At 52.1% G+C, this 27187-nt stretch overlaps 3 protein-coding genes across 3 annotated transcripts; all 3 read right to left on the bottom strand.

Annotated features, from left to right (window-relative positions):
- Window positions 1-10058: 10058 nt before the first annotated feature.
- Window positions 10059-13659, bottom strand: LOC134522118 (protocadherin gamma-A12-like). Its single transcript, XM_063349422.1, is given in 3 exon segments — window positions 10059-10074; window positions 11049-11104; window positions 11106-13659. Coding segments are annotated over 3 exon segments (2508 nt in total). The 5' UTR covers window positions 13542-13659.
- A 3149-nt stretch (window positions 13660-16808) lies between these two features.
- Window positions 16809-19442, bottom strand: LOC134521940 (protocadherin gamma-B1-like). Its single transcript, XM_063349079.1, has one exon. It carries the CDS (start codon window positions 19293-19295, stop codon window positions 16809-16811), a length of 2487 nt encoding a protein of 828 aa, XP_063205149.1. The 5' UTR covers window positions 19296-19442.
- A 1270-nt stretch (window positions 19443-20712) lies between these two features.
- LOC134522117 (protocadherin gamma-A12-like) lies at window positions 20713-24609 on the bottom strand. The gene is made up of 2 exons (XM_063349421.1): window positions 22177-24609; window positions 20713-20724 (listed from the first exon to the last, which is right to left on the bottom strand). The coding sequence occupies exons 1-2, from the start codon at window positions 24607-24609 to the stop codon at window positions 20713-20715; spliced, it is 2445 nt and encodes an 814-aa protein (XP_063205491.1).
- Between the last annotated feature and the right edge of the window lie 2578 nt (window positions 24610-27187).

Raw genomic sequence — 27187 nt, 5'->3', positions numbered from 1 at the left:
GTCACATGGAATGGAATAGCATTTTGGTCAGTTGGGGTCAGCTGTCCTTGTTGTATCCCCTCACAACTTCTTGTGCACTCTCAGCCTACCCACTGGCAGGGCAGCGTGAGGAGCAGAAAAGGCCTTGACTGCTTAGCACAACCAAGAACATCACTGTTCTACCAACACTATGTCCATCCCAAATACAAAACACAGCACTATATCAAGGAGGTTTCACACAGGAATTATAAGCCTTCTACTCATGCATCATCATTCTACATGCACATTTAGTGTGCAAATACCTTATGATTGGAGGACTAGCATCATCTTTCAGGACAGAGAATCCATGATCACAGCATGAATGCCGCAGGCCTTGGCAGCAGTGTCCTGGTTCCAGCGGGGATAGGGTTAATTTTTCCTGGTATTCCATGCCATGTGAGCCATGCCCACCCTGAGCTGCCGGGGGAGGGGGCAGGAAGTTGCCGCTTGGAGCAGGCTGGGGCTACCGGGTCAGGTCAGTGAGCGGCGGGGAGCGGCGGTTCCGTAATCGTGTTCGTATATTCCTCTATCCGTGTTATTGTTGTTGTTTGCCTGTTCCCTTTGCTGTTCTGTTAAACTGCCTTTGTCTCAACCCAAGAGTCTTGCCTTTTTTTTCCTCCGATTCTTCCTGTATCGGGAAGGCCCGAGCGAGCGGCATGTGGTTCTTTGTTGCCATCTGAGGCTAAACCACGACAGTCCTTTTTGGCACCCAACGTGGGGCTCGAAGGGTTGAGATAATGACAGAATCCAACTAGAACGTGGAAAAACAGATATTTTTTTTTTGTATGCATTTATTTTATTAGGTAAATAGTCGCTGGTCATCATGTTGCTTGGTTTGTTGTCATGGCTGTGTTATATAAATTCCTATATGGCTTATGTACTCCCTGCAATGCTGTTTACTGTGTCTGGAAGAGGGATGAGGATTATCATTCTGCTGTTCTGTGCGATATCTGTTTATGATATGATAACATCACTGTTCAGACAGCTATTTTGGGGTGTTTATGTGGTTTTGCTGTCCTGTCCGTACATTGGACACCGTCTCTCAGAATTTATTAATAATTACACCCAGTCTGTGGGGGAAACAGGGCGGGGCACTTTCCCCAGCTCTTTTGCCTCCCTTTTCTCCTTCGGGTCAGGTATGACAACTTTTGAGAATTTTTAATATCCTTGGGATACTCAAACCAGCGTGTTCCTAGTGTTATGTCTCCTGAATACGTTCCAGGTCTTGTTTAGGGTTAAGTGACTATTTAAGACTACCACCCGGAGATCTGCTCCGAGGCTGGATAGTCAGGGGTGGCACGGCATGTGGGAGAGCATGGGCAGGTACCTAGAGAACTACTCACCTCCAATGGTCTGAGACTTCACCCCTGAACAATTACAGGACCCTGATAAAGTGGTAGAATATTTGAAGGGAAAATGCTGTGGCTATTCTAGAGAGGCACAACTCACCACATTGTGCTGGGCCCTGGCCAGTATCTACCAGGCACTGCTGAGAATTATGCAGCACCCTCAGGGGGAAGAGATGGAAACCAGACCAGCAGCCACTGCGGCTACTGCAACCCCTGCGACGGACACTGCGGCTACTGCAACCCCTGCGACGGACACTGCGGCTACTGCAACCCCTGCGACAGACACTGCTGCTACTGCAACCCCTGCGGCAGCCACTGCCACTGAACCAGGGAACCAACCCGTGCCGGTATCAGTTGCCCCCATACAGAAGAAGAAGTACACAAAGAAATCAGTTCACTTAGTAAGAGATGATGATGAACCAGGGTCATCACGAGAGCAGGAGGAAGAGGCAGAACCAGAGATAATTACTCAATCCCTATCCTTGAGTGAGTTGCGGGATATGCGAAAAGATTTTAGCCGACTTTCAGGCGAGCACATTGTCACCTGGCTGCTCCGGTGCTGGGATAACAGGGCCAGTAGCCTGGAATTAGAGGGTAGGGAGGCCAGGCAGCTGGGATCCCTGTCTAGGGAAGGCGGCATTGACAAGGCAATTGGGAAAAAGACCCAAGCCCTCAGCCTCTGGAAACGACTCCTGTTAGGTGTGAGGGAGAGGTACCCCTTCAGTGAGGGTGTTGTATGTCAGCCAAGCAAGTGGACTACCATGGAAAGAGGTATCCAGTACCTGAGAGAATTAGCCGTGCGGGAGATGATTTATTATGACTTTGACAATGCAGACTTACCCACAGACCCTGATGAGGTGCAATGCACAAGGCCCATGTGGCGGAAGTTTGTGCGGAGCGCACCATTGTCATATGCCAACTCACTGGCAGTAATGGAATGGAAAGGTGAAGAGGGACCAACGGTGGATGAGGTGGCTGGCCGGCTCCGGCGATATGAAGAAAGTCTCTCTTCCCCCCTTGTCTCAGCTGTGGAGAAACTGTCGCAGAAGGTCCAGCAACTTGAAGAGAATATCTCCTACTCCCCACTTGCACGGGCCAGCGTCTCAGCTATTAGAAGCAGGCATTTCCCCACTGAAGAGAGAGAGTACAGAGGGTACACACCACGAGGCACCCTGTGGTTCTACCTGCGGGACCACGGAGAGGACATGAGGAAGTGGGATGGACAACCTACTTCGATCCTGCGGACACGGGTACAGGAGTTGCAAGGAAGAACAACCACAAAAGGGGATCCCTCCAGGAAAAGTGCCGCCCCAGTTTCCAGTGGGCCGTTCCCCAGACAGAGCAGAAGGCCTGATCTTGCTTCTGATTCTCTTGAAGGAACTTCCAAGTCATTTATGCAAGAAGTGAGTAATGGATACTATGACGAGTATTAGGGGGGCCCTGCCTCCGGCCAGGTGGAGGAAAGGGACAACCGGGTTTATTGGACGGTGTGGATTCGATGGCCTGGCACATCAGACCCACAGGAGTATAAGGCTCTAGTGGACACGGGTGCACAGTGTACTTTAATACCATCAAGCTATAGAGGGGCAGAACCCATTTGTATTTCTGGGGTGACAGGGGGATCCCAAGAGTTGACTGTACTGGAGGCAGAAGTGAGCCTAACTGGGAATGAGTGGCAAAAACATCCCATTGTGACTGGCCCAGAGGCTCCATGCATCCTTGGTATAGATTACCTCAGGAGAGGGTATTTTAAGGACCCAAAAGGGTACCGCTGGGCTTTTGGCATAGCTGCCTTGGAGACAGAGGAAGTCAAACAGTTGTGTACCTTGCCTGGTCTCTCAGAGGACTCTGCTGTTGTGGGGTTGTTGAGGGTCGAAGAACAACAGGTGCCGATTGCTACCACAACGGTGCATCGGCGGCAATATCGCACTAACCAAGACTCTCTGATTCCCATCCATAAGCTGATTCGTCAACTAGAGGTTCAAGGAGTGATCAGCAAGACTCGCTTACCCTTTAACAGTCCCATATGGCCGGTGCGAAAATCTAATGGAGAGTGGAGGCTAACTGTAGACTATCGTGGTCTGAATGAAGTCACGCCACCGCTGAGTGCTGCCGTGCCGGACATGCTAGAACTCCAATACGAACTGGAGTCCAAGGCAGCCAAGTGGTATGCCACGATTGATATAGCGAATGCATTCTTCTCAATCCCTTTGGCAGCAGAGTGCAGGCCACAGTTTGCTTTCACTTGGAGGGGTGTCCAATACACCTGGAATCGACTGCCCCAGGGGTGGAAACACAGCCCCACCATTTGCCATGGACTGATCCAGACTGCACTGGAACAGGGTGAAGCTCCAGAACATCTGCAGTACATTGATGACATCATTGTATGGGGAAACACAGCAGAAGAAGTTTTTGAGAAAGGGAGTAAAATAGTCCAAATCCTTCTGAAAGCTGGTTTTGCCATAAAACGAAGTAAGGTCAAGGGACCTGCGCAGGAGATCCAGTTTTTAGGAATAAAATGGCAAGATGGACGCCGTCAGATTCCAATGGATGTGATCAACAAAATAGCAGCTATGTCTCCACCAACTAGTAAAAAGGAAACACAAGCTTTCTTAGGCATTGTGGGTTTTTGGAGAATGCATATCCCAGATTACAGTCAAATTGTAAGCCCTCTGTATCAAGTAACCCGGAAGAAGAATGATTTTAAATGGGGTCCTGAGCAACGACAAGCTTTTGAACAAATCAAACAGGAAATAGTCCATGCAGTGGCCCTGGGGCCAGTCCGGGCAGGACAACATGTTAAAAATGTGCTCTACACTGCAGCCGGGGAGAACGGCCCTACCTGGAGCCTCTGGCAGAAAGCACCAGGGGAGACTCGAGGTTGACCCCTAGGGTTTTGGAGTCGGGGATACAGAGGATCCGAAGCCCGCTACACTCCAACAGAAAAAGAGATATTGGCAGCGTATGAAGGGGTTCGAGCTGCTTCGGAAGTAGTTGGCACAGAAGCACAGCTCCTCTTAGCACCTCGACTGCCAGTGCTGGGTTGGATGTTCAAAGAAAGGGTCCCCACCACACATCGTGCAACTGATGCTACATGGAGTAAGTGGACTGCACTGATCACGCAGCGAACTCGAATGGGAAACCCCCATCGCCCAGGAATTCTGGAAGTGATCATGGACTGGCCAGAAGGCAAGGATTTCGGAATGTCACCAGAGGAGGAGGTGACGCGTGCAGAAGAGGCCCCACCATATAATAAACTGCCAGAAAATGAGAAGAAATATGCCCTGTTCACTGATGGGTCCTGCCGTATTGTGGGAAAGCATCGAAAGTGGAAGGCTGCTGTGTGGAGTCCTACACGACGGGTTGCAGAAGCCAGTGAGGGACAGGGTGAATCGAGCCAGTTTGCAGAGGTGAAAGCCATTCAGCTGGCTTTGGACATTGCTGAGTGAGAAAAATGGCCAGTACTTTATCTCTACATTGACTCATGGATGGTGGCAAATGCTCTGTAGGGGTGGTTACAGCAGTGGAAGCAGGGCAACTGGCAGCGCAGAGGCAAACCCATCTGGGCTGCTGACCTATGGCAAGATATTGCTGCCCGGATAGAGAATCTGGTTGTGAAAGTATGCCATGTAGATGCCCACGTACTGAAGAATCGGGCCACGGAGGAACATCAGAACAACCAGCAGGTGGATCGGGCCGCTAGGATTGAAGTGGCTCAGGTGGATCTGGACTGGCAACGTAAGGGTGAACTATTCATAGCTCGGTGGGCCCATGACTCCTCAGGCCATCAAGGGAGAGATGCGACATATAGATGGGCTTGTGACCGAGGGGTGGACTTGACCATGGACACTATTGCACAGGTCATCCATGAATGTGAGACATGCGCTGCGATCAAACAAGCCAAGCGTTTGAAGCCTCTTTGGTATGGAGGGCGATGGCTGAAATATAAATATGGGGAGGCCTGGCAGATTGATTATATCACACTGCCACAAACCCGTCAAGGCAAGCGCTATGTGCTCACAATGGTGGAAGCAACCACTGGATGGCTGGAAACATACCCTGTGCCCCATGCCACTGCCCGGAACACTATCCTGGGCCTTGAAAAGCAAGTCCTGTGGCGACATGGTACCCCAGAGAGAATTGAGTCGGACAAGGGGACTCATTTCTGAAACAGCCTCATAGACACCTGGGCCAAAGAGCATGGTATCGAGTGGGTGTATCACATCCCCTATCACGCACCAGCCTCTGGGAAGATAGAACGATACAATGGACTGTTAAAAACTACACTGAGAGCAATGGGTGGTGGGACTTTAAAACACTGGGATACACATTTAGCAAAAGCTACCTGGCTAGTTAACACCAGGGGATCTAACAATCGGGCTGGCCCTGCCCAATCAAAACTTCCACGTACTGTAGAAGGGGATAAAGTCCCCGTAGTGCACATGAAGAATATGCTAGGGAAGACAGTCTGGGTTAGTCCTGCCTCAGGCAAAGGCAAACCCATCCGTGGGATTGCTTTTGCCCAAGGACCTGGATGCACTTGGTGGGTGATGCAGAAGGATGGGGAAGTCCGATGTGTACCTCATGGGGATCTGATTTTGGGCGAGAATAGCCAATGAATCAGATTGTGTGCTGTTAATTGCTAAGTAACACTGTCACTGTATGTCCTCATTGCTATAATTGCTATCAGTTGTACTACAAGTAAGGCACAGGGATGATGGGATAAGAACTGACCTCAGCAGCTGGCGCCCAGCAGTTTCCTCAAGATCTACATCTTCAGCCCACGGACTGTAAGCATGAGCCACACCGGGTGCATCAGTCACAAGCTCCGAAAAAACCAGCATGCAACAGACCAGCACCACCCAGCATCTCACCTGCCCTGAGAGACTGTTCTAACAGACGGAGCCCAAAGCCGTGGATTAAAAGAACTCAACGGACACTTTGGAGGGATGGCCCATAAACTAAGGGCATTATATCTGCATGAATATATATGTATATATATATACATGACAGGGGAAAGTGGTGGCAATTCATTGGAACCTGCTGGGCATGGCATAGATGGTATGGAATAAGGGGTGGATAATGCCCTGGTTCCGGCGGGGATAGGGTTAATTTTTCCTGGTATTCCATGCCATGTGAGCCATGCCCACCCTGAGCTGCCGGGGGAGGGGGCAGGAAGTTGCCGCTTGGAGGAGGCTGGGGCTACCGGGTCAGGTCAGTGAGCGGCGGGGAGCGGCGGTTCCGTAATCGTGTTCGTATATTCCTCTATCCGTGTTATTGTTGTTGTTTGCCTGTTCCCTTTGCTGTTCTGTTAAACTGCCTTTGTCTCAACCCAAGAGTCTTGCCTTTTTTTTTCCTCCGATTCTTCCTGTATCGGGAAGGCCCGAGCAAGCGGCACGTGGTTCTTTGTTGCCGTCTGAGGCTAAACCACGACAAGCAGGTATGAAATCAAAGCATTGTTCAGCCAAAGACACAGTCACCCACCTATTTTCATGGTTTGAAGCCAGCCTCTCACGCTCCTTGCTCTGCATTCACAGCCTTTACTTGCACCATGGACAACATCCAATATTTTGGCCATATGGCAGACAGAGGCAAAAGAGCATTTCCTTCAGTGACATCTTAGGGAAACAGAGGTCTATCAAAGTCTTTGTCTTGGCAGTTGAACATCTTCAAGGTATGGATGGAAACTGCTTCCCCAGCCCAACAATTCTAAGAGATCTTTCAATGTTTTAAGGGTTACCAGCCACAATGAGGCCCAGCTTCAGACCTGGACAAAACAAGCAAACAAATAAACCAAACCAAGTCAAAACAAAAACACTAATACAAGAATGGGAAGCTTGCAGGAGTGAAGGAATCATAGCTTCACATTTCAGATTTTGTCAAATACACAGATTATGCGTCAGGTATGTCAGATTAGAAGGTACACAAGAAGGGTATCTAGTTGGCAAAAAGTCCACAGGAGGCTCACACAGAATCTCACACCAAAACCGAGAGCCACAGTGCCTCAAAGTGATTTCTTTTGACAATGAAATAGGGAAAATGCATGGAACAACTGTAGGCCTCATATAAAAACTAGGACTAATTTAACCTTTAATCCCATCTTTCAGATATTTCAAATTATATCACAGCAAATGTTTTCACCTTCCCTGTCTCTGGGCAGACAGAATCTTCCACCTCGACCAAACATCACACAACGTGAAAGCTACTTTTGCAGGAAGACACCGTTGAAGGAAAAGTTGCACACACAACTTCCTCTTATATGAGAACAACTGAAGTATGTACAGAAGAAAGCTATCTAGTTAGTAAAAAGTCCACCAGAGGCTTACAAAGGGGTCACACAAAACACCAGAGCCACTGTTCCTCAAAGTAATTTCTTTGGACAATTTTCATCTTGAAAATGCATGTAACTGCAACAGTGGGCCTCCTAGATCAACTAGGAGAAACTGAACTTCTACTTGTATCTTTTAGATGTTTCCAAATATGACACAGCTAACTTAGGGAAAACACTACCAAAACATCATCAACATGTAATCCACATGTACCTCATACTAAAAGACCAAACACAGCACAGCTGCTAGGAAAATTACTATGAGCTCTATTGCAGCCTAAAGGCTTCAGCAAGTCTAGTTCTGATGCCAAATAAAGCTAGGCAAACAGCGTAAATCACACCACAGTATAACCCTAAGTAAATTATTCTAATTAAAACTTACTTATCTAAGCTAAATAATATCTTTCAACATAGGAGACCAGAAAAAGAAAAAAAAAAAAAAAAAAACAAAAAAAAGAAAAAACCCAACCAAACAAAAAAACCCCAAACAGACAAGCAACAGAAGGAAGCCTCAACAGAGAAAACTGTTGTCAGAGGAAAGTCACTGGGAGGACATCTCGGTCTTCACTGCAGGTATTGAAATTCATCCCCCAGAGCACTTGGAAGTCACTGAGGTCTCAAGGTCCAGCTGTGACCTTAAAAATCTTACTCTGGACTGCATAGTAGAGGGTTTCATTTCACGAAATACTCATCAGCTCACATCCATTTTTTTCCCCACTATGTCACCCGCTAATCCCCCTACCAATAAAATTCTGTTAAGTGTAAGCACTTTGTTAAGGGCATCTTTCTAAAGCTATGAAAATATAGAAGAGACTCCTCTTTAGCTCCTGCTTTATTTTCCTCACACATAAAATTCTTTCTTAAGTGGTTGAAGTACTTGTCACAAAACAACACTCCCTGTTTCAAATGCAATCGCAGAACCCAGAAATGGGGAAAATAAACCATGACCTTCCAGGAAACAGTGGCCCGAAAGAAAGTCTAATTACAACTGTGAAGAACCTTTACATCGCAACGTTCCAGGGAGATAGAGGCGGATAAAGACAGTTTCACACAGGCATTTTAAGCCATTCTATCCATGCATCATCATTCTAGGAACACACTTATGCTTAAATATTTTATTATCAGAGGATTACAATAACCTTTACGGACAGTGAAGTTAGGAACATAACATGAATGGCACAGGCCTTGGCACCAGGCATGAAATCAAACCACTGTGCAGACAAAACCACATTGACCCACGTCTTTTTATGTTTGGAATCTGTCCTCCCCACCATCCTTGCTCTACATTCTCAGACTTTAGGTGCACCACAGACTAAATCCAGCTTTTGGCCATGTATTCAGCCACAGGTGAAAGAGCATTTCATTCAGCAACATCTTAGGGAAACAGAGTATATCAAAGTCTGTTTCTTGGCAGTTGAACACCCTCAGGGTGTGGAAGTAAACTGCTCCCCAGCCTTAAATGTTGAATAGATTATTAAGGGCTATCAGCCAAATTAAGGCCTAGCTTTAGAACATGAGAGAAAACAAGGAAGTAATGGGAAATTTACAGAAGTGAAGGCATCACAGTTAAGATTTCAGATTATGTCAACTGTAGTAGGGTCACAAGGAGGTCACCTTGTTGGTAAAATGTACAAGGGAGGATCACACAGGAGTTCACAACAAGCACCGCAGACACAGTTCTCAAAGTCATTCTTTTGCACAATAAGAAAAAGAAAATACACAGGACCACACCTATGCATTCGTAAAACTACTGGCAGAAACTGAACATTTAATATCCCTTTTAGACACACCACAGTGAACTCTTCCACCTGCTGAGTCTCTGTGCAGACAGAATCCTTCAACGTGCACAAACATCATGCAATGGGGAAGCTAACTTTGCAGACAGACATCACTGAAATAAATCCTTCTTCTGAGGGAGAAGAAGGATCACAATGCAGACACATGCAGAGCAACTTCTCTGCTCATTGCACTCCTTTGAAGAAACATGTTCTTCATGTTCTAAAGCACATAAGCAATATGCCCAGTTGAAGACTCAGTCATCAGTATCTGCTCAAAGACACCATCATTCCTCCTTAGCATATGGGCAATTTCAAAGATATGCAACTCTGCTACCATTAATGCAATGTTTACATCCACATGAAGTAACTACATTTCACAGGAAAACCTGCACCGGACATGACAGAAATTCATCACAAAAATACCTTCCCATCCCCTACATTTACATCAATTTTGATACCAACAAAGCATCAGCAGTTACTTCACAAGTAACTTTCACAAGAGCAAGAGCCACTAATAACACCTGATGGTCGGTCAAGGCTAGGAAAAGCTTTAATACAAACAAAATGAAACTCTACATCACAGTCTCAGAAGGACATAGAGCTGGAAGAAGAACGTTTCACACAGCAATTACTAGAAATAGCACCCCTGAAGTATGCTGCACTTCGACGGCTATTGCTTGCAGACAAATTCATCAGAACATTGTCATCTGCTCTCAGGATGCAGGAAAAGGGCCTTGGCAGTAGGCAGGATATTAAAGCACCACCAGGCCAGATGGACCATACAACCCCCTCTTTTTCCACTTCGAGGCCAGTCTCTTGCTGATCCTGCACTGACTTCTCACCGTGTGTATGTAACAAATAAAAGCATTTCTTCCACTGAGAAGCACTGTTGAGAATGTACTTACCATCACAAGGAAAAACATGCCACAGGAAAGCAAACTGATGTACTCACAAACTCAAAATTTAGGACACCTACAGATGCATTTTCAGAAGGCCAGGAATAAACCCTGGGAATCAAGAAAATATGTGCCATGTCATCCCCAAGACTCTCCTAAAACCCTTTGTAGCTTGCATTATTGCCACAGCTCTTCATAAATAGCAGATAGACTCCATCCAAAGAAAAGGTGCTCAGACAAATTCTTACCATGGATAATATTTGACTTCTAACCATGTTTATGTCACAAGCAGGAGCATTTCTTACAGTAATATTTTAAGAAAACAGGTCTATAAAAGTCTTTCCCTTTACAGCTGTAAACATCAAACTCACACATAGGACAGTCCAATATAACAGATGTGGCCTTCCACACACTATCAGATCCAAAGGTGTTTAGCAGGCAGTGAATACTCAGATTGTTCTTCCCAAAGCTCCCCTTATGCCATTGGTCATAAGTACATAATTGAGCTATTGCTTAAGGATAGAAGACAAATTGCAAGAATCTCCCAGGACTCACAATACAGATGGAATAACGTGTCCTAGGTAAAACTTCCCTGCGAAGGCAAACCTCACACTGAACGATTCTACAGCAGGACACTAAACAAGGAAAGGAGAAAAGTCTATCTCTTGTGTCCCTCAACATGGGTAAGAAAGGGCAGAGAAGCAGGAGAGGAAGAAATCGCGGAGCAAGCGTGGTGGGAGGAACTCACCGGGGGAGCGGCGGAGTCGGCGCGGCGGGCGCCGTCAGCGTCCTCGGCGAGCAGCGGCGCGGGCTCGGCGGGCGGCGGGCGCGCCGGGAGGGTGTCGCAGCAGCTGCCGCCCGAGAAGCGGAGCTGGCTCTTGCGCGAGTCGGCGGTGAGCGACACCTCGTGCGAGTAGGAGTGCAGGAAGGCGCGGACGCCGTCGATGCCCACGAAGTGCGCGGCCGGGACGCCGCGCAAGGCGCCGCTGCCCGCCGCCAGCAGCTGCGAGCGGCGCCAGCGCCGCAGGCGCAGCGCCAGCAGCAGCAGCAGGAAGGCGAGGAAGAGGCAGGACACGGCCGCCACGGCCAGCACCAGCCAGCGCGTCAGGCTGACGGACGGCTCGCCCGCGGCCGCCGCGCTGCCCAGCTCCGACAGCAGCTCGCCCACGCTCTCGGCCAGCACCACCGTCAGCGTGGCCGTGGCCGACAGCGCCGGACGCCCGTGGTCCTTCACCACCACCACCAGGCTCTGCCGCGCCGCGTCGCGGGACAGCGGCACCCGCGCCGTGCGCACCTCGCCGCTGTGCAGCCCCACGCGGAACAGCGCCGGCTCCGTCGCCTTCGCCAGCTCGTACGACAGCCACGCGTTCTGCCCCGCGTCCGCGTCCACCGCCACCACCTTGGCCACCAGCGCCCCGGGCTCCGCCGACCGCGGCGCCAGCTCCACGCCCGCCCAGCCCGCGCCCGACGCCGGCGGCGGGTACAGCACCTGCGGCGCGTTGTCGTTCTCGTCCACGATCACCAGGCGCACCGACACGTTGCTGCTCAGCGACGGCGCGCCGCCGTCCTCCGCCCGCACCCACAGCCCCACCTCGCGCACCTCCTCGTAGTCGAAGGAGCGCAGCGCGTACAGCGCGCCCGTCTCCGCGTGCACCGACACGTACGACGACAGCGGCGCGCCCCGCACGCGCCCCTCCCACAGCCGGTACCGCACGCGCGCGTTCTGACCCCAGTCCGCGTCCGCCGCCCGCACCGTCAGCACCAGCGCGCCCGCCGCGTTGTTCTCGGCCACCCGCGCGCTGTACCGCGCCTCCGCGAACACCGGCGCGTTGTCGTTCACGTCCAGCACCCGCAGCGACAGCACCGCGCTGCTCCACAGCGGCGGCGAACCGCCGTCCGACGCCCGCACCGTCACGTTGTACTCCGACACCGCCTCACGGTCCAGCACCTCGGCAGTCACCACGCGGTAGTAGTCCTCAAAAGTCTTCTCCAGACGGAACGGGACGCCGTCGTCGAGCGAGCAGGTCACCTGGCCGTTGGGGCCCGAGTCGCGGTCCTGCACGTGCAGCAGGGCCACCACCGTCCCCGGCGGGGCGTCCTCAGAGATCGCACTCAGCGCCGACGACACTGTCATTTCGGGTGCGTTGTCATTCACGTCTGTCACTGTGATCGCAACTTTCGCCGTGTCAGACAGTTCTCCTGCGTCTCGTGCCTGCACCTGCAATACATGTACGGACGTTTCCTCAAAGTCCAAATCATCCTTAAGGGATATTTCTCCTGTCTCAGAGTCCAGGGAAAAAAGTTTCGACGCCCGGTCTGAAATTTTATGGAAACTGTATTTCACGTTGCCGTTTGTCCCCTCGTCGGCGTCGGTGGCCGTGACGGTGAGCAGGGCGGAGCCCGCGGGCACGTCCTCCGCCACACGCACCGTGTACTCCGCCTGGCTGAACGCGGGAGCGTTGTCGTTGGCGTCCAGCACCGCCACGCGGATCCGCGCCGTGCCCGTCCGCGACGGCTCGCCGCCGTCGCTCGCCCTCAGCACCAGCTCGTGAAAGGCCGCCTCCTCCCGGTCCAGCGCCTTCGCCAGCACCAGCTCGGGACGCTGGTCCCCGCCGGGGCCCGTCTGCATGGACAGCGAGAAGTGCTCGTCGCCGCTCAGCTCGTACCTCTGCAGGGAATTCCGTCCCACGTCTGGGTCTTGCGCTTCACGGAGGGGAAACCGCAAACCCGGGGCTGTCGTCTCGGCAAGCCTCAATTCAGTTTCTACCTCTCGGAAGCTGGGGGCGTTGTCGTTAATGTCCCTGATTTCCACTTCGATTCCGTAAACCCGCATCTCCCCCTCCACGATCACCTCACAGCGCAGCACGCATTGCTGCACACTCTCGCACAGCTGCTCTCTGTCTATCCTCTCCGCTGTCACTAAATGTCCCGTCTTCCCGTGCAGAGCGAAATACTGCGTCCTACCTTTGTCCAAGAGGCGGAAACCGCGGTCTCGGAGCACCGGCAGCTCCAGCGTCAGGTCCTTGGCCACGTCGCCCACGAACGAGCCCTTCGGCATCTCCTCGGGAACCGAGTAGCGCAGCTGACCCCACACCACCTCCCACGCTGCCACCAGGATACACCACAGCAGGGCTCGATCCTGACGGACCCAGTGCCTCCCCGTCGCAAACATCTCCAACGCGGCACCGCCGGCGACGCAATACCACCCCTCGCTGTGTCGCCTCCCTCTCCAGCTCCGTCCCTGTGTCGCCGCTCCAGGATGCTGCCGCCGGACCCTCCACCTCGTTGCACCGCGGCTCCGCACCGCGGGGACACTCGCAGGCCGCCCGCCCGCCCGCCCAGACACGCAGCCAGCCAGCGAGCGAGCCTGGACGCAGCGGGCGGGGCTGCCTGCACCGCTCCGGCCTTCCTCTCGCTCCTCCTCGGTCAACAGCGGCGCCCGCAGCCTCCTCCCGGTACTGCAGCCACCCAGCGCTGCCCGCCGCCCTTTCCCACGGTCAGTTCGCGCCGACGGGACACTCGCCACGGACACTTCGCTTCCCGTCCACCGCGGATCTCCTCCAATGCCCTTTCTCCAGAGCATCTCTCATTTGATCCTCGAGGAAATCACGACCAGAAGAAATAACACGCCTTCACTGGGCGTGTGACTTCTATCGCACGGGAAACGTGTTTTTGTAATGGTGATATATTATAGCTATTATTTTTTTCTGAATATGGCGTGTAGAATGCTACAAGCATTATCCATATAGCCCGACAGCACAATCGCCATCACGAATTGCACGGCATTTTGTAGCAGTCGTGTTTCATTACTTTTCACTCATCCTTTCTGCAGATCAAAAGAGAGTCATGCAGCCACATTAATTCCCCACATCCCGACCAATAGAACAAAGTAGCAATGAAGATCCTCCCTCAAATGGAGACCTCCTTTGGCTTTTCTCTAAGATGTTCCTTTCTTTAACGATGAGTGTAATTTCTACTGCACGGGAAAAATGACCTCCTAATGGCGACAGATGTAAAGTAAAACAACTTCGTAATATGACCCGCAGAGTATTACGAGTCTTATCCCATTCATCCCAAATAACAATCCCCACCACGAATTTGTGTAGCAGTCATGCTTGAATGACTGGTACAGGGCCAGCAAAAGAAAACAGGCTCTGCCATAGAAAACCTGATATTAAGACCCACCCCGCCGCAGAGAACCAGATTTCCAGGTATTAGGTTCAAAAACCTGAGCGGTAGGAACTTTGCTGTAATTACTACAGTTCACACAGAACACGCTTCAAGTTAATGACACCACCACCACTACTGACTGAGATTAAACATTTAAAGGCTGAAGAAGGTGTGGGCAATCAAGAGAGAATCCCATTTAATTTGGGATTTCTCCCTAGAAGACATTCCTGAGAACACAGCGCAGGAGAAGGCTCCCCTACTTCTCGAAAATCACCCTCTCCCACCCACTCCGCTTGCAGGCTGTAGATCACTTCATCACTTTGCACTCATTGTACTACAGCTACCCGGGAGGCGGGAAACACCTGCAGTGAGCCTGGCCAGAATCTTCTGCTCGGTTCCCCGCAATCTGCAGGGAAAATGGCTTTGTGAGTGCAGCAAGAAGAATAACAGGCACATCTGCCTTTGCTTCTCTGCCTAGTCTGTATCCCACACCAGCAAAAGGGGCTGAAAGCAGTCATACGGCAGAGCTGACTTTCTCTAAATTCTTCTTGTCCAGCTATTTTCTGGATATTAGTATCTTCTCAACAGTATTTTTAAATTGGTTGAGAGAAGATGAATTACATTAAACTGCTGGTACATTTACAGTGACAGCTAATAGTGGAAAAGGAAAGTTGAAGGACTCTACAGTGTGGTTTCCCTTTTCATTAGCCCACATTGATTTAGGGGTTTTAGAGTTTATACACATTTACATTTAAACAAGTAATTCAGTAGCTCGAACAACCAGGAAGGGGCTTTGATTTTCTCAGAAATCATAGTGTAAAACACTGATGCTTATTAGTATTCATCTATTTCTTGATTCTTCACCTTTTCGACCACACACTGTAGGACGACAGAAGACAAGTACGGCTGCACACCCTTAAACTATGAGCGGACCAATTGTAAATGTGCAAATGGAGTCTATTCAAGTGCCTAATTGCTGTCATTTTGAGTATTCTACCGTTGTTTTCCATATGTTTTCAGGACTGGTAGAGCCCTCCTCTTGTAAACAGGCAGACACAACAACTGCTGCAAAAAGTATTGCCCCGTAAACGCAATCAATTAGGTCCAATTACCTCGTTTTGGGAAAAGGGGAGAGGTAAAGAAGACAGGCTCTGAAGTACTAAACGCCGATTTAGGTTGTTGGGGTTGTTGTGGGGGTTTTTTTTGGTTGGTTTTTTTTTTTCCCCTTGAGATCTCATTTTACACCTTCACCTGTGTATGAAAGACTGATCAGGAACGGGAAAAAAAGAGGGAGCTACCACCTAGCATGGAAGAAAAAAAAAGAGAAATAACTGCACAAAGAACTCGGAAAAGGTCTGCCTGGAAAAAGAGTTTATCTATCCCATTAATCCTGCCGTTTCTGCAGCAATCTTTCCCCAAAAGATGAGGGCAGACGGTGGAACAGGGGAACATTCACGAGGGAGGAAGAAACTGTCACTTCTCAATTCATGGAGCCACACGCACCTTTCCTTTCCACACCACATTTTCCGGACTTCGTCATGCAGAATCATTAATTTACCGGGTTCACCGTTACTAACTCATTCGAGAGTTGTAGCCAAAAGCTCTCACCTGAACCTGCGACCACCAAAGAACTAAGAAGTGCCGACGCTTGATTCCTGATGTGAGTGGAAGGGGGATACGGTGTTCCTTCTTTCATGGAAACGAGGATCAGCACTCCACAGAAACACAAAATTAACCCGTCCCACTATTGGAATTTCTGCAGCAGCATTTCCAAAAAAGACGGGCGACACTCTTTTTTCACTAGGGATGAGAAATCCGTCACTTTTCCGTTCATGGAGACACAAGTACGTTTCCTTTTAGAGTCCAATACCGAAAAAAACATTAACCAACGGGTTTGTGTCCAGTTATCAACCAGGCCCAAGTGAACAGTTTCGGGAAAAATCGAACAGAAATGAAACATCTCCAACTGCACGTCTCAATCCCGAGTCTGTCATGCAGAATCAGCGGATCTCTTTCTACACAATAAGCATTCCCTTCACCCTTAATACCTCAGAAGACTTTAGGCAGCACAAGACTTGGAGACAAAACCCCTCAGCTGAACATCAACCCGTGAGCACCCATAAATCAAGGAGAGCACGGCTAACGGCTTGCTCTGAATGGAATAATGTTACCCCGATCTTTCATTTCTTCAGGGACACAAGGACCAGCACTCCCCATCCACATCACCCCCCGAAATCCCAGGGGAATAGGCACGGAAGTTCAGCACAAATCAAAGAAAAAAGCGAGAGCGAGAGGGGTTACACACCTGCGGGGCGTCGGCGTCGGTGGGCGGCTCTCCCGCGCCGGCGCTGCTGCTCGGGCTCGGCTTCCCGCAGGGCTCCGCGCCGAGCAGCTCCTCCGCGGGCACGCTGGGCAGCGGCGGCGGCAGCCAAGCGCCCTCGGCCACGGCGCGGGCCGGCGCCACGCACAGGTTGTAGGAGTAGGGCAAGGTGCCCTCGCAGAAGTCGGCCGGGAAGGCGGCGCCGGGCACGGAGAAGCGCTGCGCGCCCAGGCAGCGCAGCACGGCGGGCGGCCCGGCCCGGCGCAGCCGCGCCAGCACGGCCAGCGCCACGCTCAGCAGGAAGAGGGCGGAGAGCAGCGCCAGCGCCAGCACCAGGTAGAACTGCAGCTCGGCCGGCGAGTCGGCGCCCGCCGCCCGCTCGCTCAGCTCCGGCAGCGCCTCCTGCAAGCTCTCGGCCAGCACCACGTGCAGCGTGGCCGTGGCCGACAGCGCCGGCTGCCCGTGGTCCTTCACCACGGCCACCACACGCTGCTTCGCCGCGTCCCTCTCCGACACGGCCCGCGCCGTCCGCACCTCGCCGCTGTGCAGCCCCACGCGGAACAGCGCCGGCTCCGACGCCTGCACCAGCTCGTACGACAGCCACGCGTTGCGCCCCGCGTCCGCGTCCACCGCCACCACCTTGCCCACCAGGTAGCCGGCCTCGGCCGAACGCGGCACCACCTCGAACGCCGCCGGCAACGACGACGCTCCCGACCCCGACGCTCCCGCTCCCGCCGCCGCCGGCCAGAGCACCCGCGGCGCGTTGTCGTTGCGGTCCAGCACGAAGACGCGCACCGTGGCCGTGGAGCTCCGCGCCGGCGCCCCGCCGTCCTGCGCCCGCACCGCCACCGCGAACTCGCGGCACTGCTCGTAGTCGAAGGAGCGCTGCGCGTACACCGCGCCGCTCCGCGCCTCCACCGACACGTAGGGCGCCGCGCCCGCGCTGCCGCCCGCCAGCCAGTAGCTCACGCGCCCGTTGGCGCCCGCGTCCGCGTCCCGCGCGCGCACGCGCACCACCGGCGCGCCCGCCGCGTTGTTCTCCGCCACGTAGGCGCTGTAGGCCGCCTCCTCGAACACCGGCGCGTTGTCGTTCACGTCCGATACCTCCAGCACCAGAGACGCGCGGCTCGACAGCGACGGGCTGCCACGGTCCCTGGCAGTGATGGTGATATTGTAAGCGGAGTCCTTTTCCCTGTCCAGGGCACTGGCTATTATTAGTTTATAGGTGTTCTCTGATGACGGCTCTAATCTGAAAGGCAAATCGCCGTCGATGTTGCAGCTCACTTTGCCGTTATCTCCCGAGTCTCTGTCACGGACGTTGATCACAGCTACAACAGTGCTTGGAACCGTGTCTTCGGGTATCAGGTTCAGGATAGGCAGGAGGGAAAGCGCTGGCGCATTGTCGTTCACATCTAGAATGTCTATGTGCACTTTTGCGTGCGCACTCAGCCCACCCCCGTCCTTGCCTTCAACAGTCACTTCATAATATTTCCCTTCTTCATAATCTAAGGGGCCTGCTACCTTCACATCCCCCGTCCTGGAGTCCAGAGTGAAAAGATGATGAGGACTGTTTGCAATGTCACTAAAAGAGTAGGTAATTTCTGCATTTGTGCCTTCGTCGCCGTCAGTAGCTTTCACCTGAAAAGCTAAGGAGCTCTCTGGCAGGTTTTCCAACAGTCGAACCTTATAAATATCTTTCGTGAATACCGGCGGGTTGTCATTTGCGTCCGTCACGTTAATCTTAATCTGGGCGGTACCGGATCGGACTGGATCCCCACCATCCACCGCCGTCAGTATCAAATGGTGATTTCTCTGTTTTTCTCGGTCTAAGCTTTTCTCCAGCACTAATTCAGGTTGCTTCGTCCCATCAGGACTCTCCCTCACAACAAGGGAGAAAAGCGGGTTGGGGGTAAGTTGGTAGTTTTGCAATGAATTCACCCCAGTGTCGGGGTCCCTGCCATTGCCCAATGGGAACCTGGCCCCAGGAGGGGTGGACTCGATCATTTCTATGGCAACAAATTCTCTGTCAAATTGCGGAGCGTTGTCATTAATATCCTGGATAGTAACGCTTACATGAAATATATTGAATGGGTTTTCCACTACTGCCTCCAAGCTGAGGACACAGGGCGACACGGCCCCGCAGATCCCCTCTCGGTCTATCCTCCCGTTTACCCGCAGATTTGTATTGTCTTCCCCGAGAGTGAAGTATTGCTTTTCATCACCACAGACTATCCGCAGCTTGCGTGCCGGCAGCTCCGCCGGGCTCAGCCCCAGGTCCCGCGCCAGCGGCCCCACCGGCGAGCCTCTGCCCAGCTCCTCGGGAATGGCGTAGTGGATCCGCTCCGCCGCCGCCCGGCAGCACAACACCAGCAGCACAGCCAACAGCGCGACCCGCCCTGCGGCTACCCGGCCCTGTGCTGCCGGTCGGACCTCCATTCTCTGCTTTGATGAAGCGTATCCTGCAGACGATTTTAAAATGGGTTTTCCGAGCAGCTGAATCAGTACCTGAGAGAAATAAATACATAAAATCCCTGTTGCCGATCGGAGGACCGGCTGAGTTGGGCGGTTCCTGCTCTTCTCTTTGCTCTGCTCTGCCCGGACCGGCACTGCGCGGGCGCAGGGTCCGGGGAGGAGACGACTGCGGAGCCGCTTCTCCGCCTTGGCCAACAGCGACACCCTGAGCCGGTGCCTGAGAACCGCAGCGTCCGAGAGGAAGACGACAGCCCGAAGGTCCTGCCGTGCACATCCTTAATTCGTACTCACACGCGTGCCCGGAAAGCGCAGGTGTTACCAGTAGCGCGAAACAGAAAACTTGTATCTGTGCTGCAACGGTACATCTAGGAATTCCCATTGTAGGAATTTCTTAAATTTGCAAGTATTCTGCAAGAAAAACCCTCCCCCGTTGCTTGGTGGATGTGGGAGAGGATCTCCATCTCTGCCCCACAGTGATCTTACTGGTCTCTAATGTGAGGGCGCGGGCTTGTCCGCCCACTGTGAGAGAAACGGCAGGACGGGATGGACGCTGCTTGGAGATAGTCGTTTTATTTTCGATAGTTGTACGATCCCGATTTAGCGCTCAGCTTTCCCACTTCGAACAGTGGTCGCTGATGGACAAGCAAAGCCGGGAATCCCAGCCACTGAGAAAACCACAGCAGGCACACCAGGCCTACTGGATCCCATCTCTTTCGACATTCAAAACCCAGCATCACCGTATCAGTGCCATACAATCCAATCCCGAATTTCTTTTGTCTGTGTCTCTCACAAACCACGGCCTCAATTTCTAAGCCGGCCGTTGCTGCAGCGGGTCTCGAACCTTAAGAACATTTTTCTGGCAAATGTCGACGGCCGTTACTGTTGCTTGAACAAGCCAAGAGAAAATAGATAGATCCCATCCTCATGAAAAGCCGTGGTATCTCACCTGTACATTAAAATCTTGTCTCTCATATTTTGAAGAATAAATTAAAAAAAAAGATCTGAAGGAGGGATATACCACCACAGCCCCTTATGTAGAAGACAAGAAACGGTTAGAAAACACTCCACACGACCTACCTAGAGGAGCAGCTCTCGCGCGTACACCAACGCTGACTCTCTGTAGGCGCCAATGTGAAGATCTCCTCCCCTTCTCAGTAAGGTGTCGTTAGAAAATATGTTTTCCTGCTAACGCTGGCCATTTATCCAGTGGAGGATAACGTCTTTTCCTCCAGCTGCACCTATACACAACTCACGGTAACAAATGAATAACCTATCAGAACAAGAAGCTGGTTTGAATTTGTAGTGTTTCAGGAATCAAAGGGTAGCAATCATGTGGGCATCTGTATATGAGGACAAGAGAAGGATGTGGCTATTTATGGGGTCAATTCACCTCCTATATAGCGAGAATTGCATATCACAACCCAGAAACACATTTTCGTGTATCTTCACACACCGAAGCACCCTCCAAATCGCTGTTTCCGAGCAGAGATTGATGTCTCCTAGTTCCAGGATTTTCTCTTCGCCCTTGTACCCGATACTGCGGGCCACAGCACAGTGAAATCCCGGGAGGACGCAGCTAAGAACAAGCCTGCATCAGAAAGGGAAACATGTTCTTCCCACATGCATGTGAGTTTGTGTCTGATGGGTGGCAGCAGAAAGAGGTAACGACCACAAGGTTAGTTCATGTGAAGATTATGTCTCGGCTTACATTCCCACTACACACAGTATACACCAGTAGAAAATCACAATATTTTGGCAAGATCTAAGATCAGCACAAAAAAACCGTGTGCAGACCTTCACTGGGAATCTTACAGTATGATTTTCTCTCAGTTTGAAAGCAGTCATTTTTATGTGCCACTAGTTGATTTTTTTGAAAATGCAACGATACAAAGTATCACCGGCATAAATAGCAGAATAACAAACAATACAGCAATGTAATATTATTTATTAATTATATTCCTGAAGTCCTAAAAGCCTGTCCAGTCCTTGATGAAAGGTCAGTAATGGAGGAAATAAGGCAGGCCGCTTCCAAGATAGCCTGTTTGGTAGATGTGCTTTCAGAACAGAATAGCGTGTTTGGCAGGAAAGAATGTTTTATATTATAAAGAAAACAAGAAGTAAAATATTTTGTAGTCTGAGATTAACTCACATTTCGAAATTAAACGCAGGATAAACAGACTGTGATGCATCGTACTTTCTTTTAAAATATTTTCCATCTGTAGTCTAGTAAATATATTCTATTTCGCCTGTACACTAACCGGCAATTACTTTTGTATCGAATGGTTAAGCCATGAAGCCCACCAGTGGGAAAAAACTCGATGGGATATCAGAGGAATTGGTTCACCGTGTAATACGAACCTATTTGTAAAATTTGAGTGTCTTTATTTGGGACTGATTAATTCGTTCGTTGAAGGTAGATTTCCAAGTAACATGGGACTTCAGTTATTGGCTTTCAGGTTCAAGGTTGCCCAATTCTGCCAGCAATTGAGAGCTAATACTGGGGATAGCAACTAAATGCTGGGAACTGGGTATTAAAAAGTACTTAAAAAAGTCAAGGAAGTGTCATAAGACCTAGAAACCGAAATTTCCTTGGGCAGCTGCACACGCAACAGAACCTTCCAGTCTTAGAGACAGCTAGATAAGGCGAGCTCCGCCCAGCAGGTACAGAACATGACACATAAAACACAGGCAGCAGACTCAGTACGTGTTCAGGAGGTGACATTCATAAACTGGTGACCATCGTAAAATGTTATTTACAAGACTGCGAACGATGCACTTCGAAATGTCTGTGGCTACCTTAACAATCCTAAGCATTGCGTAAACAAAAGAAAATAAATTAACGTACCTGAAAGGAAACTTGGCCATCATTCTCGGTAACTCGATCTCCCGTAGGCACGAAATCACCTGAAGACTCAGCTGGCGGGCGCGCCGGGAGGGTGTCGCAGCAGCTGCCGCCCGAGAAGCGGAGCTGGCTCTTGCGCGAGTCGGCGGTGAGCGACACCTCGTGCGAGTAGGAGTGCAGGAAGGCGCGGACGCCGTCGATGCCCACGAAGTGCGAGGCCGGGACGCCGCGCAAGGCGCCGCTGCCCGCCGCCAGCAGCTGCGAGCGGCGCCAGCGCCGCAGGCGCAGCGCCAGCAGCAGCAGCAGGAAGGCGAGGAAGAGGCAGGACACGGCCGCCACGGCCAGCACCAGCCAGCGCGTCAGGCTGACGGACGGCTCGCCCGCCGCCGCCGCCGCCGCCGCGCTGCCCAGCTCCGACAGCAGCTCGCCCACGCTCTCGGCCAGCACCACCGTCAGCGTGGCCGTGGCCGACAGCGCCGGACGCCCGTGGTCCTTCACCACCACCACCAGGCTCTGCCGCGCCGCGTCGCGGGACAGCGGCACCCGCGCCGTGCGCACCTCGCCGCTGTGCAGCCCCACGCGGAACAGCGCCGGCTCCGTCGCCTTCGCCAGCTCGTACGACAGCCACGCGTTCTGCCCCGCGTCCGCGTCCACCGCCACCACCTTGGCCACCAGCGCCCCGGGCTCCGCCGACCGCGGCGCCAGCTCCACGCCCGCCCAGCCCGCGCCCGACGCCGGCGGCGGGTACAGCACCTGCGGCGCGTTGTCGTTCTCGTCCACGATCACCAGGCGCACCGACACGTTGCTGCTCAGCGACGGCGCGCCGCCGTCCTCCGCCCGCACCCACAGCCCCACCTCGCGCACCTCCTCGTAGTCGAAGGAGCGCAGCGCGTACAGCGCGCCCGTCTCCGCGTGCACCGACACGTACGACGACAGCGGCGCGCCCCGCACGCGCCCCTCCCACAGCCGGTACCGCACGCGCGCGTTCTGACCCCAGTCCGCGTCCGCCGCCCGCACCGTCAGCACCAGCGCGCCCGCCGCGTTGTTCTCGGCCACCCGCGCGCTGTACCGCGCCTCCGCGAACACCGGCGCGTTGTCGTTCACGTCCAGCACCCGCAGCGACAGCACCGCGCTGCTCCACAGCGGCGGCGAACCGCCGTCCGACGCCCGCACCGTCACGTTGTACTCCGACACCGTCTCACGGTCCAGCTCCTCAGCAGTCATCACGCGGTAGTAGTCCTCAAAGGTCTTCTCCAGACGGAACGGGAGGCGTCCGTCGATGCTGCACCTCACCTCGCCGTTCGCTCCCGAGTCCCGGTCTTGAACGCTGAAAATTGCAATGACTGTCCCCAGCGGTGTATCTTCCGGGACCGGACTGAGCACGGACATAATCACAATCTCAGGGACATGGTTGTTCACATCAGCGACCGTGATGAGAACTTTGCTGTGGGACGAGAGTCCGCCCGTGTCCCGAGCCTGCACGTCCAATTCGTAAAACTCCTGTTCCTCGAAATTCAGCTTCTGTGTTATCTCAATTTCTCCACTTTCCGGATCTAGTTTAAAAGTCTTGTCGAACTTCTCCGGGATTTTAAAGAACGAGTACTTCACCTCGGCGTTTGGCCCCTCGTCTCTGTCAGTCGCTGACACCTGTAACAGCCGGCTTCCCACGGCCACGTCTTCTCTCACGGTCACCTTATAAACGGGCTGAGTAAATTCCGGAGCATTGTCATTTCCATCTAACACAATTATTTTGATTGTTGTCGATCCCGATTTCACAGGAGTCCCTCTGTCTGTGGCTGTCAGGATTAAATTATGAGCAGCCTGCTGTTCCCGATCCAAAGATTTCACCAATATTAATTCCGGATATTTCATACCGTCGTCTCCGTTTTTCACGTCCAAGGTGAAATAGGTGCTCTCGGTACACTCGTAATTCTGTAGAGAGTTCACTCCTATGTCGGGATCTTGAGCTTTCTCCAATGGGAAACGCGTGCCAGGTGCAGTATATTCGCTGATTTCCAAGACGCTGTTCCTTTCGGGGAAAGTCGGCGAATTATCATTAATATCCAGTATTTCTACCTCCCCTCTGTAAAGGTTCACTGGATTTTTAACAAGAATCTCAAAATTTAGAACGCATTTAGCAACAGCTGCGCATATCTTCTCTCTGTCCACCCTCTCCTTCATCGATAAGTGGCCGTTTTGCAAGTCGAAAACGAAGTACTGCGTCCTACCGGTGTCAAAAACGCGGGCTTCGCGGGCGCGGAGCGCCGGCAGCTTCAGCGTCAGGTCCTTGGCCACGTCGCCCACGAACGAGCCCTTCGGCATCTCCTCGGGAACCGAGTAGCGCAGCTGACCCCACGCCGCCTCCCACGCCGCCACCAGGACGCACCACAACAGGGCTCGTCCCCACCAGCCCCGGCGTCCTCCTCTCTCCGCCATTGCAAAGCCCGGCACCAGCTGCCCGCTCGTCCCTCCGACCACCGGTGCCGACCTGCGGGTCGCCGCTGCCGCCGCGCTCTTCCCGCCGCACCTTCCCCCGAGCAGCCCGATTCTGATCGCTCCCCCCGTGCTGCTTCGGACTCGCACTTTGCAGCCCCGCGGCTCACTCGCCTCTTGCCCTTGTTCCGCCGCCCGCCTTTCGGCTCAGCGTCAGCCAACAGCGACACTCGCAGCGGCAGACAGACACTGCAGCGCTCGGGCTCTTCCACTCCTGCTCAGCGAGCAGCGTCTGCTGCAGCCCCGCGCTCGCGATCATCCCTGTTAACACTCCTTACATGTATGCATTCGGGATAGTATCTCTGACAAGTCCTGCCCACCGCATGGCTTCACAGAGTCATAGAATGGTAGAAGAGTTTGGGTTGGAAGGGACCTTTAAAGATCATTTTGTCCACTCCCTGCAATAAGCAGGGATATCCTTAACTAGATTAAATGACTCAGAGCTCCGTCCAGCCTGACCTTGAATGTTACAAAGGATGGGGCATCTACCACTTCTCTGGGCAACCTGTTCCAGAGTTTCACCACTCATGTCATAAAAAATTTCTTCCTTATATCTGATCAGAATCTACCCTCTTCTAGTTTAAAACCATTACCCCTCCACCCTATCACTACAGGCCCTATTAAAAAGTCTGTCTCCATCTTCCTTGTAAGCCCTCTTTAAGTACTGAAAGGCCACAATAAGGTCTTCCTGGAGCCTTCTCTTCTCCAGGCTGAACAATCCCAACACTCTCAGCCTGTTCTCATAGCAGAGGTGTTCCGTCCCACTGATTATCTTCCTGGTCCTCCTCTGGACCTGATCCAATAGGTCCATGTCTTTCTTGTACTGAGGACTCTAGAACTGGATGTGGCACTCCAGGAGGGGCCTCAGGAGAGTGGAGCAGAGAGGCAGAATCCCCTCCCTCAGCCATGTTTCTTTTGATGCATCCCAGGGTACAGCTGGCTTTCTTGGCTGCAAGCGCACATTGTCAGCTCATGTCCATTTTTTCATCCACCAGTACCCCCAAGTCCTTCTCCACAGGGCTGCTCCTGATCCCTTCTTCCCCCAGTCTGTATTGATACTGAGGGTTGCCCCAACGCAGATGAAGGACTTTGCATTTGGCCTTGTTGAACCTCATGAGGTTCACATGGGCCCACTTCTTGACCTTCTCCATGTCCTTCTGAATGGCATCTCATCCCTTAGGCATGTTAACCGCACCACTCAGCTTGGTGCCATCTGCAAATGTGCTGAAGGAGCACTCAATCCAACTATGTCATTGATGAACATATTAAATAGTACTGGTGCACATATGGACCCCTGAGAGCACCTCTTTTGACTGATCTCCTTCTGGACATTGAGCCATTGACCACAACCCTCTGGGTGCAACCATCCAGCCAATTCTTATTCACTGAATAGTCCATCCATCATACCCATGTGTCTCCAATTTAGAGAAGGATTCTGCTAGGGACCATGTCAAAGGCCTTACAGAAGTCCAGATAGATGACATCCATAGCTCTTCCGTTGCTCACTGATGTAGTCAATCTGTCCTAGAAGCCACTAGGTTGGTCAGGTAAGACTTGACCTTGGTGAAGCCATGCTAGCTGTCTCGAAGTACCTCTCTGTCCTCCATGTGCCTTAGCATAGCTTCTAGGAGGATCTGTTTCATCATCTTGCCAGTCATAGAGGGGAGGCTGACAGGTTGGTAGTTCCCTGGGTCATCCTTTCTACCTTTTTTTAAAATGGGTGCAATGTTTCCCCTTTTCCAGTCACCAAGGATTTCACCTGACTGCCATGACTTTTGAAGTGTCATGGAGAGTGGCTTGGCAACTACATCAGCCAATTCCCTCAGGACTCGGGGAAGCATCTCATCAGGTCCCATGGACTTACATATGCTCAGGTTCTCTTACATATGTTCAGGTGGTCTCGAACCTGATCTTCTTATTACATTCAGAGTGGCTTTGCTCCCTCTGTCCCTGCCTTGAGGCCCATCCACTCGAGAGGTGTGGGATGAGAGATTGCTAGTGAAGATGGAGGCTAAAATTTCTTGAGTACCTCACCCTTCTCCTTGCCTGTTGCTACCAGTTTGCTAGTTGTGTTCATCAGGGGAGGTACGCTTTCTTTGACCTTCCTTTTCCCTGCTCCCTTGTCCCTGAAGACAGTTTCCCCGGGTGTCTCTTTGACTTGAACAGCTGGAATTTTGCTTTCTTAAAATTCAGGGTCCTGACTTTACCCTTCACCTGTCCCATATCCCTCAGGACTGAGAACTCCACCAGTGCATGGTCACTGCAGCCTAGTCTGCCTTCAATCTTGATATCTATGATTAGCTCACTTGCGCTGGTGACCGAGAGGTCCAGAAACACATCCCCTCTGCTAGGGCTGTCTATTACCTGATATGGGAATTTAATATGTAAGAGGATAACAACGCTAATGACTGTTTATCTCCTATGCAAACCTTGTGGGGAAGAGCTGAGAGGTCAGTGTAAAGAACAGTTGAAGAAGGGAGTCTTGTGGCAGCAGGTCAGTCCTGTTTTGGCTCAAAATTTC

Source organism: Chroicocephalus ridibundus, chromosome 11, assembly GCF_963924245.1.
Source record: "Chroicocephalus ridibundus chromosome 11, bChrRid1.1, whole genome shotgun sequence".
NCBI classification, from domain to species: Eukaryota; Metazoa; Chordata; class Aves; order Charadriiformes; family Laridae; genus Chroicocephalus; species Chroicocephalus ridibundus.
This window is presented reverse-complemented; position numbering and strand designations above follow the sequence as displayed.